The sequence below is a fragment of the Ammospiza caudacuta genome, chromosome 2 (genome assembly GCF_027887145.1).
Source record: "Ammospiza caudacuta isolate bAmmCau1 chromosome 2, bAmmCau1.pri, whole genome shotgun sequence".
In the NCBI taxonomy this organism is placed as follows: Eukaryota; Metazoa; Chordata; class Aves; order Passeriformes; family Passerellidae; genus Ammospiza; species Ammospiza caudacuta.
In genome coordinates this window covers 59,442,579-59,463,798 of record NC_080594.1, presented here as the reverse complement: position 1 = coordinate 59,463,798, position 21,220 = coordinate 59,442,579, and the positions used below count along the sequence as shown (strand labels likewise).

Below are 21,220 nucleotides of genomic sequence, written 5' to 3'. Positions count from 1 at the left end.
ACCCCAGGGCCAGATAAGAGTGCACACAGGAAAGCTTAGTGATGTTTCTCTCCACCCTGGCCTGCTGTAGGTGAATGCAGCAGGAGAGAAGTGATCAGCTCTGTAACCTTGCCATACACAACCCTGGTGTGAGGCTGTTCCAAAACAGAGCAGATGTGGCCTGACCACAGGCACTTTCAGCATTGCTTATGTCATGTGTATCTCCTCTGATGGGCTTCATCCTACAGCTCTGCCCTTCACCCCTGCTGTTCCTTCCCCGCTCTGTGGCTCTGAAACTCGCATGACCCCACAGACCATAATGACTGTCCAGCCTACAACTTGCTGCCCATGACATTCCCTGTACTTGCAGCCAAATCTTGGCCCATTGCCCAACACTGCACCAACATATCTTGAGAACTTTTCCTTTTTCAGTTGCTATTATTATTTCACACAGGGTGTGGGAGTACCCTGATATTCTCTGAACTTAGGCTAAACTTCCTTATTACTGCTTTAGCTTCTTGTCTGGTTCCATGTGACACGAAATGTTTAGGAGCTCTGGCAACCAAACCTGTTGTGCCATCACTTCTGCAGCTTGCTCCCAGTTGACTGAGTTTCTTGTGGTCCTCCACTGAGGTGAAGCTGAGATAAATCAGATGTGATGGGTGCAGCCTCAGTGACCAGGTTTGGGAACCTCTTTTTGTGTAAAGTGCACTTGTGGCAATGTGGCAGCCCATTGCTTCCAGATAAATGCAGACAAATAAGGAAAGACTAAAGTGGGCTGCCCTCCCCTGCCTGAGGATGTGATGAAGGACACAGCATTAACAAGTCTGCTCGCCGCCACGATAACATTTCTGAGCACGGAGCCAGCACTGGCACCCTCAATGTCTCCTTTCCCTACCTCCTCAGAGACAAATTGACCCTGCCTAAGTAAGAAAGGACTTTCCTAATCACATTAGGATCAGTTTAGATGGCAGAGAGGGTAACAAAATTAGAGCTTTTAAACCATTATCTCTTCTTAATGAACATCTGCGTTGATACAAGCCCGCGGAGAGTTAAGGAAAGCTGAGCTATGTCTGATCTCATTACAGCTTTAAAAAACAAAATATGTGATGGAGAGCTGGTTCATGGCTGTAAGAAAACCATCAGTCTTTTTATAAGTGGCAAGAAAAGGCTCTGCTCAAGCCCAGAGTGGCTATATTCTGATTCTTGAATTAAAAATAAAATGATCTTTGATGCTGCAAGTCTTTTCCTAGGTCCCATATGCAAACTAATATAATACCTAGTCAAGTAATGTGTCTATAATTTCATATTATACATGTCATGCCATAGTGTTTTAATCCTGTTGTCTGCCTCTTGCTTGATGCAATAATTGCTGTAATATTTTACATAATCAGAATTAATATGTTGTAGGGAGATGCCAGGGAGCGTGTCTGATCTGCTTGCTACAACAGCAACAACTGAAGTGATATTGTTATTGTACTCAGAGGGAAACATGCACTCTGCAGAAAAACTGGACTGTATGAAGCAGAGAACTGGACTGGATTTTGGCTAATGTCACATGGATACCTGTATGGTGGGTCATGCAATGGTCAGGAGTTTTACTGTCCAACATGTTTTTCTTAAAAACAGTAGATGGGAACTGTTCACGTATTTCTTAGAATCACAGGATTGTTCAAACTGGAAAAGACTTTTAAGATCAAGTCCAGCCATTAACCCAGCACTGCCAAGACCATCACGAAAGCACATCCCGAAACACCATATCTACATCTCTTTTAAATACCTGCAGAGATGGTGACCCAACCACTTCCCTGGCCAGCCTGTTCCAATCTTTGGCTATCTTTTGAGGGCAGAAATTCTTCCTGCTATCCAATCTAAACCTACCCTTACACAACCTGAAGGCATTTCTTCTTGTTCTGTTTCTTGTTACCTGAGAGACTGACCCCAACCTTAACATAACTTAGAAAGAAAATAGGACTTCCTGCTGACTTATCAAAGTATAATTTACTGTTTAAAACCACTGTCCTTTTATGCATATGTGTACTTATGAAAATAAAACTCCTGATCATCCACACACCTGAACAATCAGCTCACCCCCTGGCTCTTTTTGCACCACCCTAGCTACATCTCTCCAAGGTGAAATTGCTGTGGCAAGAGCTAACCCCAACCAGCTAAAGAAGTCATTTGTATTTAACTGCAGGAAACAGGTTACTTCCCATCCCTCTTTTATTTATACATAATCCACCAGTCTTAGATGTTGATACTGTGCAAACATTACTTCTGCAACACATTTATGTTGATGTGTAGAAGGGCATATGTGCTGCACACACACACATCTTCTTCCCTCCAATTTGGCAGAAACCTAAGTGTAATTTTGAAATGTCACACCTCACATATAATCCCCCAAAAGAGTTTGCAATGCAGATCCCTTCACCACTCTGGTTCACAGCACATCCCTAAAGCCAGTAATACTGGTAACAGCCTGAGATGGGAGAGCAAAATCTATTTAAGCCAGCCTCACTACTGAAGTCTTTTATGAAACTACTCTCTCCATCTATAGACATTTAATTGCTACCTAGCTTTTGGCCTCATTAAATTCCAGATAATTAATCCCCAAGTACTAGATATTCACTCTGCCCCCAGACACTTCAACAGGTTTTCTTAGCAGTGGCCCTGAAATGATTATTTCCTTCACTCAGTGCTGAACATGCTGTCTCAAGCAGTTTGATGCATGCCCATTAACAGCACACCACTTGGCTATAGTAAGAACAAGAAAAAGACAGGAGAAAAGTACAAGCCTTGCAGTATCATCAACATTTCTGTGAATTTCGGTGATGAGAAAAATGCAGATTTGTCTGCTTCCAGGACAATTACCCTGTTGCTCTCCAGGGAGCTCAGTTTGCAAAATGGCCAAAGAGCCAGGCTGAGCTCCAGAGCTGCTGCCATGCACCTCTCATGCCTTGGGATTGTTACCTGCCCATCCATAGGGGAGAGAGCAAAACCCAGTCCCTACATTTTGAAAGCATCTTCCCCTTGAACTGCTTATTCTCCAGTTCTGATTCAAAAGTGGATAAAACCTCTAGGAAATGGGCACAACATTTTCCCAGTTGTTCAAAAGGAACATAAAACTTTGCTGCCATTTAATCCTAAGTAAATTCTACCACAGACCTAATTCAATCAAAACTTCTCTCTTCCTCTTAAATAATCAGCAGAAGGCATCTGCTGTAGGTGTCCCTGCATGAGCAGCAGCAGAGGCACATCAGGAAGGCAGCATCCCACAGGCACTGCCCAAGCACTGCCCTTGAGGACAAACAGAGGCATCTTGCATGAAATTTACACTTTTGCCCTCAGGCACTCAACAGTGTCTTCTTTTTTTCCTATTTTGTATAACAACTTTAGTACAATCTTGAGATGATGCAGCACAGACTTGAAAGTAACATTCTTATTTTCTAGATTGTTTGTGCTAGGAAAACAGCCCTGACAAGAGCTGGGATGTTCTCACAAAGCCCATGGACTTTGGGGTGAGATAAAGAATAGTGTTTGTCCTTCAAAGGATACTTTTTCCTCACTATAAATGCTATCAGCTTACATTTACTTTTCTTCTTTTTTTAGCACTGTATTGCTGTTTGTTGTATGAACAGGTGCCTGGATTGATTATCTCCAAAACCAGAATAATTAATGGCTTTCTGTAACTTCAACATCAAATGTATTTTGATCAGCTTCAAAAAAATCCCCTTCTTTCAGCTAATGGGAGGTGTGAACCTCTAAGTGCTGAGCCCGTGAGATTTTCTGACTTCAGAGATTTCATCTCTCATTCCACAAAATTATTGCGAACATCTTAATAAAAAGAGACTGGAGTTTTCTCTTTTCTGTGTCACAGATCTTGCCTTAACCTCAGAAAGGCCTTGGTTTTCCCTCCTCTAAAATCCAGGTGACAATATTTATAAGGTGTCTGGGAGTTTCTACTTGAGGGACATTTTATGGAAGCCAAGCTATTTGCCAAAGACAAGCACGATATTTTCCAGATCAATGAGCCACAGACTCTATACTGCAGGTAAAAAAAAAAGACGTACAAGAATAACCAGTACCAGTCCCCTGAAACAGGAGATTCAATACTTAATTAGCAGAGAAGTAGAATTAAGGCATTTTAATTCTGCCAGGCTGGTAGGCCAGGGCAAAGGGAGCAGAAAGCCCACAGCTGATCCCCATGATATGGGGTGACCAGGAGCCTGCAGGAGCAGATGCTCTGCAGGGAGAATGCTCTCTGCCCTCTCCTGGATGGGGAAGCCAGCTGGATGGGTCAGGAGCTGACTGGGGGAAAAGTAAAGGAGCAATCCAGCAAGATGGGGCAGGGGCAGAAATCTGCAGCTACCTGGGAAACCAGCGGGGAGAGCTGGGGCTCTGCTCTGGGGTAGGTGGTGTGTGCAGACTTCGCTGGTTTTACGGAGTGCTGAAGCATCAGCCAGGAGGTTTGCAAGCTGGGGTGACTTTCACAAAGCCTCAGAGGGCAGAAAGTGCTGATCCAGCAGTCAAGATGAGCTGTATCTGCACCTGCAGAAGCTGGTAGGGAGAAGAGCACAGGGAAAAGGGGCTGTGGAGGGAGCAGGCTGATGCAGTAAACACCAAGCAAATGTAAACCTACTGCAAAGACATACCAAATTGATACAAACCTTGCTGCTATTTTGGCAACATTCAGGGAGAAGAAAACAGTGAACAATGCCTTCCCAGCCTTGCCAAAGCCTTCCAAGGTAATCAAATGTATCCTTTTTTTTTTTTCTGCTGACAGTACAATTTCTAAAAATATCATATTTTGCCCATAGACATGTGATCTCTATTGACTAAAGTCATTGTGTTCAAACCAGAGGACTTTCTAAAAGACATCTGGGAACTGAAATTATGGCCTTGAGCTCCTGAGAAAGGATCTTGGTTTTGGATTTGTGCAGCTAGCCTGGTTAGGTTGCCATAAGATCCTCTTCTAGCTTTAAAGGATGCGAATTTAAGTCTGCAAGAAAATTTCTCTACCCTCACCAGAGCTTCACCCTGTGTTATGTCAGTGAAATTTCAAATAGGAGCAGAAATGGAAGAGCCATTTAACTTGTGCAATTTCCATCTCATCTGGGAGTTGCAGCAGAAGGAACACTAGAAGGACACTGTTGCTAGGTCATGATGGGTGCAAATTCCCTTCCTAATTAATGTTTGTTAGTGTGTATGTATTACTTAACCCCAGTTCTGAAACACAGAAATGTGCTGTTCATGGTAACCATCTCCTCTCCTCTGATCACGACAGGCCAGCAGCTTTATGAAAGCTTTTGGTACCTGCTCTGTCTACAGAAGAGTTGATTTAAGGCTCTTTTAATGAACATCTTCTGTTACAGATTGATTTTCTGCACGTCTAATAGTTTAACTTTGAAATGATGTGAAGGCCAGAACTACATTAAGCCCATACAAACAGCAAAACACCCTGACATAATAAAGCAAAAAATTGTTGCTGACCTGCAGCTGGTGCATTCTCCCTCTGAGAGCCTGCCTAAGCATCCTAGCCAAATGTTCTCTCAAATAATATTTCTCAAAGGTGAGCTCATAAGCGAGTTAATTAAATACCAAATTGGTTATTGTGAGTGCATTTACTGGGCATGAAAAAATAATGCATCTCTGACATTTCCCTCTGTAAATATGTTTTAAATAATTTGTTGGTAGTTAACTGCCATACTGCAAAATTAGGGCAAATAGTTATATTTTGGATGCTATAATGCAGCTGCTTTATGGTAATTAAATGACACCAATAGGTTATGCTTAGATAAAGTTCTGGAAAATCAGGAGCATCACATAAAGGTATGGCATTCACTGGTTCCCTGGGCACATCTCCTGGGTTAGTGTAGGCATGGCAGACAAGGACACTCCCACATTAGTGACCAGGGCAGCACAGAGCAGGGAGGGGGCTGACCTGCAGCAAGCTGTTATATCTTGGAGATGACCTGTTCACACTCCCTGTTCCCTGGCCATGAAGTCTGGGGTGGTAGACAGCACTGCAGAACACCACAGGCCACTTACACCATGGGGAGCCCCCATGTGTGAGCCACAGGCACAGCTGCAGGCTTGAGATATCAGGGAGCCCTGAACCCCTGCTGGCTTTGTCCAGAGAAGGATTTACCCCTTGAACACATGAATTTATTTCCTTTCTCACCTTAGGGACAGGATGTGAAGGGTAAACCTATCAAAACAAAAGGCTTCCTGCTCTTGCACCTCTCTTTGCTTTAGGGCCAGGGCAACCACCTCCCATGTGGAGATTTGGCCATGACACTCTATTGAATCCCAGTCAGCCTTAGCCTTATCTTGCACACTGAGAGTGAAGATAATGCATGAAAAAAAAATCATATGGAACTGCAACAGCCTCCCTACTCATTTGCTGTGGTGATAGGTATCAGGAAAATTAAGTTCCCTGGCAAGACAAAGGAAGATCTTGCTTTTGACACTGTAGTACATGGACATCTCCCATGGCCTGATATGTCCTTCCATTCTTGTTTGGCCCTGTCCTAAGGCAGTGCACAGTACACATCTGAAATTTCTGCCAGTTAAGAACTTCCTGAAGATCACTGATCTGACAAGTTGGGTTTTTTTTCCATTTGCTATTTGGACATATTGTATGAGAATTAACTCCCGTTTTCATAATTAAAGCTCAGAGACTGGGTGGCTGCACTGCAGATACAGATTTTTCTTCAGGTCTGGCAACTCATGATACTTAGGATTGAATGAGATGCAGTTTTATCATTGTTGTGCACAGGGAACCACCACAAAAACCCAACATGATGAAGACCTTTTTTGTTTATTGGTGAAAATAAGGGTGATGAATACTTCCGCACATTTATTTTTTTATCAAGTCATTGGTGTGGTGAAACCTAGATGACTGAGCTCCCCGGGATCTTGCCTTTTCCCAGGGAAAAACACAGAGGTTGCTGCACTGAAACATGCTTTTCCAAAGCACAACCTTCAGCTGTGATCTAGGTGGCTGGAAGCTGAAAGAAGAAGGTTGGAAGCTGAAAGTAAAAGGTGCCACCTTTGCTGTTTTTGTTAGGAGAAAGAGTCGGGTTTTGACACAGATCTGCCCCAAACCCCAATGCACAACAACAAGGGAGGTTGGGGAGGTATGTGTGCCTTGTGGTGTCTACCTCAGACCCTCGTTTTCTGTCCAGCTGTGCCTCCTCTCACAGTGCCAGGCTGAGGGGGCATCCTCCATCCTCTGCCTCCCTCCTGAAGCCGGGCAGCGATAGCACACTGCGCAATGCTGAGGCGGCATGATTGCTCCTTCCCTTCTCGGGGGTGGCTGCATGTTAACCGTGGATTAATGAGCCCTCCTAGTATTACTTAATGCTCCCAAAATGCTTTATATTTTCTACTTACATTGTAATAATCATTAAGGGATTAAAGTAAAAAAAAAAAAAATTATCAACTTAGATGGCTGCAGTTAAGCTTCAGCATCCTCATTTTGTTTCTTACCTGTTTACAGTGATGAGATCAGTGGAGCACATCCTTTGGCCTTACTGACACCAAAAAGATTGGCAACTTCACAGTATTTATGGCAACAGCATCGGTTTTGCAGATGGGCCCATTGCACACACAATGAAAGGTAACCTACACAGGTGATTTAACTATTTTGGCCTCCACCCCAAACCACTTAACTGATGTCAGGGAATATTGTCCCTCATTAATTTATAGGGACACAAACGAAAGACACAGATTCCTGCAGAGCATCCCAGCTAGATGACGACTTCTGCAGCTCCAGCAACGTGATGGAGTGCCCATGGCATGGCCTGTCAGGTTTGGAGGCAGATAGACCACAAGGCCTTGTCAGGATGCTATTGAACAGATCTTGTCTCCTGCAGGGCTTGTTAGTTCAGACACAGCACCCACCTGATGCATCTATTTATCCCCTGGGCTCAGCCTGGCTCCTATCCAGCCTCTGCTGCACCTCTGCTCCATCTATTCTTGCAACTTGGCTCCAAGACCTAGAGGGGCAGGAGACAGACAGCCTGCCAGGGCTGTTGGTGTGCCCAAAGGCTCTGTTTGTGCATGGAGGGGAAAGGCAGTTCTGGGTGCAGAGGAAAGCACAGCAGACTCTGTCACTGTTTCCTGTAACCTGATTTTGCCCATGAACTCAGGAACAAATGGATGGGCCTTGGGGAAATCTTGGTGATGCTCACCAAGAGGTAGGGTTGATCCTCACCAGGGAAACAAATTACCCACAAAACCCAGACCTAAATTGTAGGACTTCTTGGCTGTAGAGGGTAGATTTTTGTTCAACTTTTAACACTCAGCTATTTGCAAGTACCAGGTGGCATAAGTCTTCCTGAGCTGTAATTTTGGGTCATCCAGGACTAAGGAGGCTGCAACCCACTGCGCCACTTGCCTGTAGAGAGCCTCAAGGTCCTTTTCCACAAAAAAAGCCAAGCCCCTAAAAAGCTACTTGATCTGCAAATTTCTTCTAAAAGCCAAGAAGCAAAAGTTACTATTACAAAAACTGCTGAAAGGCTGCTTTTGGCAGATTTTCCATCTGAGTGAGCAATGAAAAGGTTTTCCCTTTCCCAACATCTGCTCCATCAGACTGAGTTCTCTTGCTACTGGCTGTTCTTTGGCCTCTGGCAAACTGAAGTTGCTTTAGTTAAAGCAACAAATAAGCAAAATATCCAGACACAGCCTGGATTTATCTGTGAACTGGGATGTTCTTTTCTAATCACTGGTTTATTATTAAAAAATCATTAAAAGCTTAAAAATTATTAAGAGATACCAGTAAGCTCATGTTTAGCTGCAAGTATAAATTATCTCCAGTTGCCTTGTGAAGCTTCTGGAGATTAAGCTGCTTTCAGATCTGTTTTCTGATAGTGCCTTCATCTTTTACCAACAGCCTGAAACAAAATTCAGTCTTTATAATTGGTTATTTACAATCCAGTGGTTGTGTTTGTGCAACCATTCACAACCTTAATATTTTTGAGTTTCTTTTTTGAAAGTTTATTTTTTGAAAGTTTCTTTTTCGAAACATTTTCTATGGCAAAAGAAACTCAGTAAAAGTTTAATTTTCTTTTAAAGCTGTATCATTTCCCATGTGATTTAGACCCTTGAGATTCCATGCAGGAACAGTAATTGGACAAAGGGTTCCAGTTTGGCTGTTTGGGGTGAATTAGTGAATGGTGAATTATTGCAAGCATTTGCATCTGTTTTCCTGACACAGTTTAAATCTTGACCTGGGCACAGCTATGAATTATCTGCAGGCAGACATGTACCTACTTATAAGTAATGTGCTCCTGCTGTATTGCTGCCTTTTTTGAGTTTGCACTCTGCTGAGGTTGGCATGTGGCTATGAAAAACTTGTATTTTCAGCCACTCCCTGAAGCACAAATAATGAGAAGTTTAACCTTCTTGAGTTAATGTGTTGAGGGAAATATTTATATGGGACACTGCTTGGCTCAACAGGGGCAAAGACTTTCACAAAAAGTTTTTGCCAGAATGATGACAGAGAGGAAACAGAATGAGCCGCACAATACCCTGACCACATCACAGCTGCTTCCTAAGAGTGTAAGAAGAGAAAATAAGATGTGAACATATCTCCCAAGCCAACAAACCTGAAACAAAACATTTTTGAAGGACCTGTGTCTTGGGCTCCTGTCAGACACCTTATGGCGAACTTTGCTGTGGTGGGCTAGGACATTCCTGATTCCAGGACCAACACAGCCACTGCCAAGGCAGCATTTCAGCTGTCTGTCTAGTCTACATACAAATGCAAACTATTTTAATAGTCCCACAAAAGCCTGTGAAATGGGTTGGAGCTGGCCTGAGGACCTAGCTTTGTTTCCCCCTCTGCTGCCGCTGCAGCGGAGCTACAACAGCCTTTAAGGAACCAACAAAGTCATGGGGAATGGCAATATTTCCCTCCCATAAAGCCCCCCAACAAAACACAGGTCACCCACAGACTTGCATACTGCAAAACATGAGCTGGCCTAAAAAGACTGGGAAAATCAGCATTTCCTCATCGCTAGTGATGCTATCTCATCCTAAGTCACCAAAATCTGTGCTGCACCTCCGGCTTTCAGTGATCAAAGACAAACAGAAACAGACTCCTTGGAGCCTGTGAGCAGACCCAGAATCCAGGCAGGGAACAGAAATTGCACTACCTAAGTAACCTCTCTGCTTTGTGCCTCTTTGCACAGCAAATTAACACAGCTTGCACATCCAAAAGCAGGTCTGAAGCATCAGGGATTCTACCATAGGGGGGAAGTAATCATGAAGCAGTTAACTGAATAAGCCCAGGAATTTTCTTTCTGCTGGAAGCCATCCCACAAGGAGAATGAGAGGAAGATTTGTCCAAGTGGATTATTTTCGCCATGTGACTTGCTCCACATTATTTTCTCCACTCAGCGCTCTTTAGGAGCATGTTTACACTTGTGCCATGGTACAAAGTCTTTTCTGGTAGATATTGAACAATCTGTCTTCTCATTGTCAGAATTTATTTAGCATTCCTTGTGATTACAAGTGAGGGTGCTTGTCCCAAAGCATATTCTGGAGTATGTCTTACTGTCTTTTGCCATCCCTCATCTGCCACAGTGACCTCCTTTCCAGTCCAGACTGATTTAATTGGCTGGTGATGTCTCTGGACTTTGGACCACCATGAGGATTCGCATTTTGGATGAGTTTAAATTACCAGATACTTGTAGCTCCATACTTTTTCACTGGTGTCAGTCTCCTGTGCTGCACCTTGGATTCCCAAGTGCATCCCTCAAGACTTTCTGTCTGCCTTCTTTATTCTTTTCTGATAGGGTTTTCTGATATGACTTTGGTTATTGTTGAGGCAAAAGTTCAAAGATTGCTCTCAACACCCTTACACTGCTGCACCTGCCTCAAGTTCAAGTCTTTTTATTCAGATTAATGGATACTTTCTTGAAGAAAACTTCTAAATTATTTAATTTTGTATTCAATCCTGCTTTAAATCCGAGTTCTTTGAAAAAACTCCCAATTTAGTTTTTATCCTGTATTAACTCTAACTCATATTTTACTAACATTGTTAACATTGTTAGCACCAAGTTCTGTTTTTATAGAGTATTGCAGGGTCAGAACACTTTGGGTAGGAAAGGAGTTCTGGGCAGTTGGGGATGCAATCTCAGAAATTGCACAGCAGCTGGTTTACAGTCCTGCTTACACAGCTCAGGATGAGGCTGGTCTGTGCCCCAAGGGTACACTGCTGGCTCATGTTCAGCTTATTTACCATGTAGGTGCCCTTTGTCCCTCTCTCTTACTTGGAAAAGGTACTACAGTCCATGCTTTATTCACTCACTCTGCCTGAAATTCTCTGTCGTCAACTAGTTCCAAAAGGAATCCCCTACTTTTTTCCTGGTGATGAGTTTCTTGTAGTAGAAATAAATTGAAAGCTCCAGCATGCAGTTATGTTGCCAGACCTTTTTTTGCTGTATCTGAAATCTCCCTAAAAGCTTTCTTTTCTGGCATGGAAAGGAAGCTGTCTTACCTGAACCTGTGTTAAACAGCGAACATAATATTTGGTGTTACTGTGCCCAAAGTTTTGGATGTGTCTTAAGGAGACCACTATCCTGCTTGGTTTTCCTTTTGTATGAGTTAAAGGAACTGTAGGGTACCAGAGGGGTTCATTTAATTTAACTTCAGCTAGACAAAAATGACATATCCATGCCAAGGTAGTCTTCGAGCTTCCTTGATTGTTGGTGGCAAGAAAAGCAGTCTTTCTTTGAGAACAAAGAATGTGTCTGATCCTGGACTCGTAAGGATGTTGCACCACAGAGAGAACCTCAGCTCTCAGGCAGAAAAAGCAGGGAGCTCACAGTACTGCCCTCCTTTTACAAGCAAAGCCTGGACTCCCCTGGCCTGTGGTGTGCCTTTCCATACAGGGAGTCCAACCAGCATAGAGAGCACCTCCCTGTGTGCAGCCAGGTGTCCTCAGCTGAGCAGACATTGCAGTGCAGCACTCAGACTTCCCTGCTGAGGAGCAGGGTGTATTCAGTACGCCCTGAACCCTTGAAAAGAGGTGGGTAAGTCTGCTGAACTTCAGCAGGTTTTTCATATGGTACTTTGCTGGATTGAGTTTGATAATTTTCAGAACAAGCACGTCTGGGTGTCTGATCCTGCAAAACATCCATATTTTTCCATCTGTGCATGTGCTTGACCCTGAGCCCCTGAGCACTCCTGCTGAGGCTGGGGTACTGCCACAATCACCATGCTTGCCACCTTCCTGCTGTTCCCATTTCAGCCTCTCATTTTCACAAAGCCTGGAGGTGACTGTAACCACCCCCTCACCCCAGCTGCCCTGTGTAATCCCTATGTGGTGGTTATTTACTCCATTTTTAGGCTTATTGCTTTGCTTATTTTCCACATGGTGGTTTCCAGGAGTGGAAGAACATTTTCGTCCTCTGCTGATGTGGTTTTCTGCTCTGTAGCATCTGCCTCCTTTCTCATCTATAGCATTTGTGCTCTGCACAAGGAGATGTTACCAATTTAATATTTTTCTGTCTTATTTATGCTCCATTTCTCTGTTTCTCTTTACATTTCAGCTGGCATTTGATGTGAAAGAGTGTGTGATCTTGTGTTTAAAATATTCACAAGGACTCGTGTCTCTTCTCAGCTATGTATTTACTAGGAGCTGATGGGCACTTCATCAGCTACTCTGAACCCTAATATTTCCATGTGTAAAATACTAAGGCTGTTTGAATGATTTATTTTTTACTGAGGAGGCTAATCTGGAAGTGAAAAAGGGTTTCAGTTTGGATCAGTTCAGAATGAAATTGCTCTGGAAGAGAAGATTAGAACTGAAAGCACTGCATCTGGTATGGAAATATGTGGTTAATTTCTTCCCAAAGTTGCTTCAAACATTTCTGTCTTTTAAAAAAAGAACACCAAAATAAACACACAAAGTACTCAGAAGTCTCTGCTCTTCTCCTCCAGTGATGCTTTCATGGTATTGCTGAGACGAAAGGGGAGAGCTAAAGATAAATCCATTAATGTTATATAAGATGCTCAGAAATGCCTCTAAATAAATAAAAGTACTTCAGATTGTACACTGCACACGTGTCAGGAAATTTATTGGCAGTGCCAAGATGCTCTTCCCCTCTTCCCTCTTTGGAGAATGCTGTGGGAGAGCTGAGCAGAAGCATTGCAGGTGGTTATTAGCAGCAGGTCACCCAGAGCAATTTTCAGGAAGTCTCCATGCACAAGAGAAATTTTTCCATTCAGCACAGCCATAAATAATCCCAAGGGGTAAGAGCTTTGTGTGAGGTTCTGAAAAACAGCTGAGCCACTTCCCTGCCCAGCTGCTCGTCCTTGCAGCGTGGAAGCAGAAGGGACGAGTGTCTGCTTTGGCGGCGTGCACACAAAACCACCAGCTGAAATCCCTGCTGGAAGGGGATTTGCTTTGCCACACCAAAGCAGAGGGCAGATATTCTCTTTGGGGAGCTGGTGGGATCATTTCCATGTCTCACTGTGCTGGGTGGACAGCAAGGGCTGTGGCTCCTTCACGTGGACCTGCTTGCTCAAGCTCCAGGCCAGCTCAGGATGGCAATTAAGTTTTGCAGGCATGCAAAGCCCTTGGCTTCCTTGCCAGCTGCATCCACAGCTGGTGACACAATGTCTCACTGCTTTTTGCAGCTCTCCTGGTCTTGCCTGTGATCATGTTAAAGTGAAACTTCAGCTGTCAATAGCGAAATTGGTGACATCAAGAGTTGAATGATTGTGATTTCTTCTGAAACAGCTTGGAGGAAAGTAAGACATCCAAAGTTGCAGTGAAGTTAGTGATGCTTTCCTTTCACCAGCAGCAAGAAAAGCCCCAAATTAGGTTTTTGAATGACAGAGAATCTGAGGAGAATCTTTTGCTTTAAGGCTTTGGTACAGCAGGGAATGGGAAGCATGAAAAAGAACAAGAGCAGAGAATAAAAGATACTTAACAAAAAGAGGCAAGATATGGAAAGAAAGAAAAAGAATGTGGTCTGATAAGGTGTTTAATGACTGAACATACAAGGTTTTAAATCCAAACACACCACATGCATACAGAGGTGGGCTGGGAAGTTGCTGTCATGTTCAGCTAGACACAAGCAGCTTTCCCCAGCTCCATCAGAAGCTGAAGTGGCTCAGCTCTGCTCAGTTCTGCTGCAAAACTCACAGCCAAGTCTGGCCCAGTGTATTGCCCAAACCTTGGAATTGGAGGCTGTAAACCTTTGGAGGCTCTCCAAAGGAATTCCCTCCTTTTTGGTGGCTCCTGTGCTGCCTGACACCCACCTCCAGGGGCTCCAAAGAGAACCATGGCTCTGTGCCATCCTGTGCCAATGCCACAAGAGGTGCCAAGGGCAGCCCATCAGGGTCATTGCTCCCATGGTCACCATGCCAGGGGAGCAGCAGGCCCCATGCAGCCAGGAGAGCATGGCTGTGCCCTCCCTTGCTCCTCACTCCCCCATTCCAGTTCCCAGTAAAGCTGCACAAAGACTGTCCTTCCCCCACTGCCACACTGTGAAATTATTGCAGGATTCAGTTTTCCTCTCTTGAGCACTCAGTTCAGTTTTCCTCTCTTGAGCCAATTTCCTGCTGTAGGGGGAAGACTTTGGGGGTGCCAAAAGAGACACAAAGTCTCAGCTCTGAGCCAGGCAGAACAAGAATTATGGGCTTTTAAACAGCATAGGAAGCACCAAAGTCCCAGGAAGGCAGGGCACAGACACAGCAGCTCCTCTCCCTCATTTTACCAGAGCTCTTGGGATCTAATGTGCTACCTTTAGACTCAATTTCTTGCATTACTTAATACAGATCCATTTTACTGAGAAAAAAATGAAGGTTTCAAATGTCACCCAGCTACATATGCTGGGAGTTCTTTGCTACAAGGTGAGAATCTTAATGGTTAAACAAAAATTATACTCTGTAAATTCTGACTTTGAGGCAAAATTCATGATGTCTGGGAGCCTGACTGAGGACATTATAGCACCTGCAGAGATTTGCAGGACCATATTCAGTGTGCCTTTGATCTGCTGGGAAGCAGACTGAGACCTTGCCACTGATTTTGTGTAATCAAGCCTTGTATTAAAGCACTCCTTTTTCCTCTGCACCCTCTGTGTTAGTCACAGCAATTCCTTTGGGACAGTATTTCTCCTGAGAGAGTTACCTGGGCTATTGTGTCTAACCCAAAGGGCTGCACTGAGAAATTCCTGATATTCCTGAGCCATATCAGAGTGGGTGGATTACAAAGTAATATGTGGCTGTGTTTGATGGCTACTCCTCACCCTGCTGTCAAACACCTGTCAAGGGGAGAGACATTTCTCTAATATTAAAATAACAGCACTGTCTTCCATTCATAACATTTGACTTCAAATGTCCTGCAACCAGGTCAGGTTGAATATAGAATCAGAGAATACTGGAATATTTTGAGTTGGAAGGGACCTTTAAAGGCCATCTAGTTCAGTTCTAGTTCTGCAATGAGTTGGGACATCTCCAATAAGATCAGGCTGCTCAGAGCCCTGTCCAGCCTGACCTTGAATGTTTCCAGGTACAGGGCATAAACCACCACTCTGGGAAAGTTGCCAGTGTTTCACCATCCTTATCATAAAGAACTTCTTCGTTATATCTAATCCAAATCGATCCTCCTTCAGTTTAAAACCATTACCCTTGTGCTACTGCCTCAAATTCACTCTCAAAATCAAATGTGGGTAGGAAAGGACTCAGTGCTTGCCCACTTGATCCCCCTCCAGAGATGTAGCAGAACACACAGGGCCAGTTAGCAGTGGTAATTGACTTTCTGGGCTGGGAGGTGAGGAGAAGGAAGCCTGAGCCTATGAGTACAGGAACTTCTGAGGTGGGGGCTCTTTCCCTCCCTGTCCCCAGAGACACCATGGTTGTTACTCTGTGCAGAGCAGTCCTGCTTGCAGTGCCTTGCGGTGAATGCCGTGCTGCCCTTTGCCGTACCCACGGCGCTGCAGGTGGATGGATCTGCAGGATAAAGGTTAATGGCTGCTGGACAGGGGGGCTCTGGGGCCAGGAGGCAGCAGAGAATGGAGAGCCCCCAGGGAGAGCTGCCTGGGCTTGCTGTGCCTCCTGTCTGCAGGGCACCCTTAAAGCCACATCTCAGGACAGACCGAACCTCCTGGGGCCACCAGGTCAGCTGGGATTCCTTCAAACAGAGGCAGGGCTGACAAAGCCCTGCCTGCTGCTATCCACATCCCTACAGAAGGATTTCAAACCTGAGGTGCCCAGCGCTCACACAGCCCTAGCCCACAGCTGGGGTGGGAAACAGGCACCATGCCACCAGCCCAGGTTTGCAGGCAGCAGAGCATTTTGCAGATCCTCTCACTGCAGCTGTCACAATCCTGCTGGACACTGGGGCCAAATGCCACTTTGTCCCCAAATCACAGCCCTGCATGGGAGATTTGAGGTTGTCTGGGCTGAGACAGTGGCATCTGGGCATTGTTAACAGCAGGTTTCATAGCTGCTCTCCTCCCTTGCACCAGTAAATAGATCTCATGGGGGTGTAATGCACCCTAGCACTTTAATACTCCTTGAGGATAAAGTGGATTACAATGCTATTTGGCTGGCCACTGGGTGCAGAGCCAAACTGTTATAACAGGATTCAAATCCCTTCCCTAAGTCAGAGCAGATTTGCTTGTTGCTTTAAAAACTAGTGAAAGACAGCCCAGACCCATAAACCATGTTACAACCCTTTTAAAATATTAAGATTGAACTATTTTATGACATTTTTTGAATAATTTTTTTTTGTAATTCCACAAGTTCCTTGAAGTGCTACAGAGGTGGAGATTGATGTTTTTTACAAGAATAATGCAAATACACTTTTTAATTTAAAAAAACAGTTTTCACGCTCCCCAAAGAGTTGAAAATTGTGTGTAAAAAGCTAGTAACTCCTTGAATGAAGAAGATCTGTTTTACTCAGCCATATGCAGCATGTCATGAAGCACCAGCACCTGTCTGGAATGTGATTGCACTGCTGTCCCCTGCCTGGCTATTGGGACAGGGACTGATGCTAAGGAGTGAGGATACCCCCCCCAACTTCACCTTCTTTCCAGTCTGCTGTTCTGGGGAGAATTTTTATTGACAGGGGGCAAATGGACAGGAATTCACTGGGCCTCACCTCTGCAGGATCAGAAAACCCTGCCCATTTCTTCCATGCAAATGGAGAACCTTTAAACTTTCCCTGCATCAGTGTTGCTCCTTCATTTGGTATGGCTTTGGAGGGAGCAGCCACTTGGCTAGAGAGCTCTGTTGCCCAGCTCTGCCTCTCCAAGGGAAGATGTCAGGCTGACCACATGGTTGAAAGAAGGCAGGTCACAAAGTCATGGATACAATATGATTGAGGAGGAAGGTGACCTATATAAGTGTGGTAAGTAAGTGGTTTTCTCTGCTTGGCAAGTGAATTTTGATCCCAGCATAGCACTGTGCTGTGAGATGCTGCTATGTCTGGGAAAGCTTTGTAGGAGGACAAAGAGCAGAAAGTGGCAAGAAGGACAAAGGTTCCAAAACAAACACCCCCTCCCATTCATACTCCTGCCAAACCAACAAAACAGAGGGGGACAGTTGCAAAATTGTCTTTCTTTCTTAGAGTCACCCATGTCTGCCTGTTGAGTGCAGGAAAAATAGCAGCAGATCAATAGAGGTGTCTGCACTGACATTTTTACCATCTTGCCCTTAAGGAAACACAGAAATGTTCATAAACCTTCCCAATTAATGAGCCTTTCAGTGGGAAGAAATACATGGGTTTCTCTCTAAGTGCGTGCTTCTCTACCAACCTCTGGATCTCTCCAAAAAGAAGAGGCAAGTGACAGCTCTGGTCATTGTCAGAGGTCCAGGTTGTGATGATGGTGGCAGCATTCTGGCATAACTTTACAGCAGTGCCCCCTTGGCCTGGCTGTGGGTCTGTGAAAGCAGAAGCTGGTTCAACCTTCCCTGGAGGGCACCAGGGCTCCTCTGCTGCTCACTGAGTGCTTTCTGAGATGCCACATCTCTGACACACATATGTGATCACCAGCTACAGATCCTCCTGTGTGGGCTGAGTCCCACTACATCCCTGAGCACTCCCTTGGGTGGAAGGAGTGAAAATGGAGGTCCTGCAGCAATTGACTTTAATGAAGTTATGTGTAGTGGCACTGATTGAAGACCTGGCCCGTGTGAAGGATGTCAATGTGCATAATCACACCAGAGTGTGATGCCTGTCATTCATCATTTGCACCAATCAGCCAGGAGTCCCCTTGCACCAGCACTGTGGAGATACAGAATAAAATAATCCCTTTGCAAAGGGCTTATGATTTTGGAGTAAGCACAAACATTTAAGTCTTGAAGAAAAAGGAGAGAAATGACATTGCTCCCAGCCCTTGTTTCCTAGCAGGTTTGTATTCATCGACCACAAACCTTAATACAGTTTTCACTCCACTTGTCAATTGTTAAGATAGATTTGGGGGCTGTCAACAAAATGTTACAGTTGAAAAGACCCAGCTAGAAATAATAGACTAAGAACCATCATAGTCATAACACTGTAAATCACCACAGAAAAATAACTTTGGCCCTTTCACATTTCATGGTCCCTTAGATGCCTTTTAAGAGGAACAACAGCTCCCTGTGCATCCCTGGGGGAGAAATGGGCACCCTGAGAAGCAGGTTCACCTGGCTTCAGTCTGACACCAGGCTTTGGGCAAGGTGCCTTGCTTCCAGTTGGTCCACAGGCTGCTGTGGGTGAGCAACTGTTTGTGTCACGCTGGGCACAGAGGGACCTGATCCCCACATCTCCTCTGGATGCTGCCACAAAGGGGTGATGCATTCCTTACACAGCTGGAGGGAAGCTGAACACCTCGGGGGCACATCAGGGCTAAAGCCCACCGTATTTATGTGGGTGGTTGTGACCTGGGTAACCTGGAGCACTTGCACAGCACGTTTCACTCTACAGTCAGAGGGGTTGATCACAGCAGAGGGTTTCTCATCAGCTTGCTCATCTGAATGGTGTCTCAACAGGCTCCTGTGCCTTTGGGTTCCCAATGCAGCCCTATCAGGGGAGCAATTCCCACCCCAGTTATGACAATTCTTACTGGGGCTTTACTCAGACACACCAGACCTTTTCCTAGAGCGTCCTGTTTGTTTCCAAGAGAATTTGCTTCCAATGCCTGCATTCCAAGGCTGCCACAGCAGGACTGAGATTGTTCATCTTTCTGTGGGGCTTTCAGTCTGAGCAGTGAGAAGCTTGGCCACGGGGGATTTTAGTAAAATGAAGTGCCATATATGTTTGACACAGCTGCAGCTCCTACCATAGCAAACCTGCAACTCAGCAGGACCTGAAATGATAAACTTGGGTCTAGTCTTAGGTAAGAGTGAAGCAATAGTCACCCCCCTATGTGTTTATGGGACCTTATCAGACAGTTCCAGTGGCACTGAAATTGTGTTGGGACCTGTTGTGTGTTGAGAGCCTTTTTTTTCTGCTCACTTAAAAAAAAAAATAAACTTAAAATGATAGATGAAGGTAGCAGGAGATAGTCACATAAAAGGGTTGAGCACAGAAGAATTCACTGACAAAATCTCCCTGTGCACTTAGGAACGCAGCTATTTCTTTGACCCATTCAGACAACCAGACGCTTTCAGATAATGACAGGCTGTTTTTAGCTTATCTTTTAGCTTATCTTGCGAGGAGCGCGGTGCCGGCAGAGCCGAGCCCGCACCCCGGCGGTTCAGTGCCTGCCCCGGTCGGCAGCGCTCAGAGCGCAGCCTTGCGGGAAAACCCTCCCGGAGCCGGCACCCTGCTAGAAACAATCTCCTTCTGCCTTAGCACAGCCTGAGACTGGAAAGATGACTGTGGGAAACATGCCTTTTTTTTTTTTTTTTTTTTTTTTTTTTTTTTTTTTTTTTTTTTTTTTGTGAGGTGATGCTATTCTGAAGAGGGATTTACCCCATCAATGGACGTCCCAGTGACCAGGAACTCGGGAAACATTCTTCCTACAACCCCTCCAAGTACCTCACAGGGACCCTTGCAGTGCCAAAAATAAGTTGTCCTGAATTAAATTAATTTCTAAGCTTGCACCAGGATAGCGGAACAACCTCAAGAGTCAGATCAGGAAGGACTTCTCACAAAGCAGAAGCCACTTCATTAAAGTTGGTCATTCACCAGTGTGACAAAGTAATTAAAGCCTCCTGATTGCTTTCTCCCCCTGCTGCTCCTTCTCTACTACAAACATGAAGGCTCCAGTATAGATGGAGCTGTTGACACTTTGTCAGTGAAAATTCAGAACCGTGCAAGTAAAAGAAATGCTTTTATGGGGACTATAAATAGTTTTGCGTTAAAGCAAATGTATCCTCCTTCCTAAAATAGATTCACCTTGCAAACAGCTTAAGGACAGTTTCAGCGCCAGAGGAATGTCTCCAGCTCCCCCCAGGAGACAGAAACAGCCGGTTTTCCTGTGCAAGCGGCAGCAGCGGAGATCCCTCTCCTGCCTCCCCCTCTTCCTGCTCCCCACAGCCTGGCAGCTTCCCTCTGTGCTGGGGTGTCAGCCTGCGAGACCACACAGCATCCTTCCACTACAAAGGGATGTTAATTCATCCAACTAACTTTTCCAATCATTTTTACTAAACGCTTGCAACATGCACGCTCATCGTGTGGGCGAAATGCAGGAGGAAACTTTGGGGAGGGGGAGCCGCGGCTTCCCACGGTCGCTCGGAGCAGTGGGTTCCTTCTCCTTTGCTCCTAAGGGAATCATGCATGCAGACAATGCAAACATCCTCTGTGCCACGGCTGCAATGTGTTAACAGCACTCTCCCCTTGCTGCCAGAGCACAGTTTCATTCCGTGTGGAGAATCACGGGTGACGGCGGTGGGGAGGACGAGGAGATGTTAGAAGAGAAAATAAATTTTTAACTCACCTTGAGGCTGTGTGTTGGGTTGACGACGCAGACAAGTTGCCCGGCAGCTGAGAAAACCCTCTTTGCCTTGTAGTGCTGAAACCGCAGGTGAATAAGATCTAACACAGCCCCAAAGCACTGGGTGAAGAAAAGCATCACAACTTTTGGCGTTGCTGCTGCCGCTGCTCCTGCTCTGCTGCTGCTGCTGCTGCTGCTGCTGCAGGCAGTGGGCAGGGGAAGCAGCCGGGGAGCTCTGGAGCCCTTGAGCCCGGGGTGGGAGCGTAGTCGGCGAGAGCTGCTCTCCGGCACAGCTTAGCATGCCTTCATATTCATCATCAAAATAAGACGGGAAGAGGCTTGCAGCAGCGGGGCGGCCA

General features: G+C 45.1%; 1 protein-coding gene across 1 annotated transcript in view; it reads right to left on the bottom strand.

Annotated features, from left to right (window-relative positions):
* Positions 1 to 20,999, bottom strand: part of SIAH3 (siah E3 ubiquitin protein ligase family member 3) — a 41,054-nt gene extending 20,055 nt beyond the window's left edge. The window contains exon 1 of the mRNA XM_058800417.1: positions 20,865 to 20,999. Within this exon, the coding sequence (XP_058656400.1) occupies positions 20,865 to 20,999 (135 nt within the window). The remainder of the gene's footprint in view (positions 1 to 20,864) is intronic.
* Positions 21,000 to 21,220: the final 221 nt, after the last annotated feature.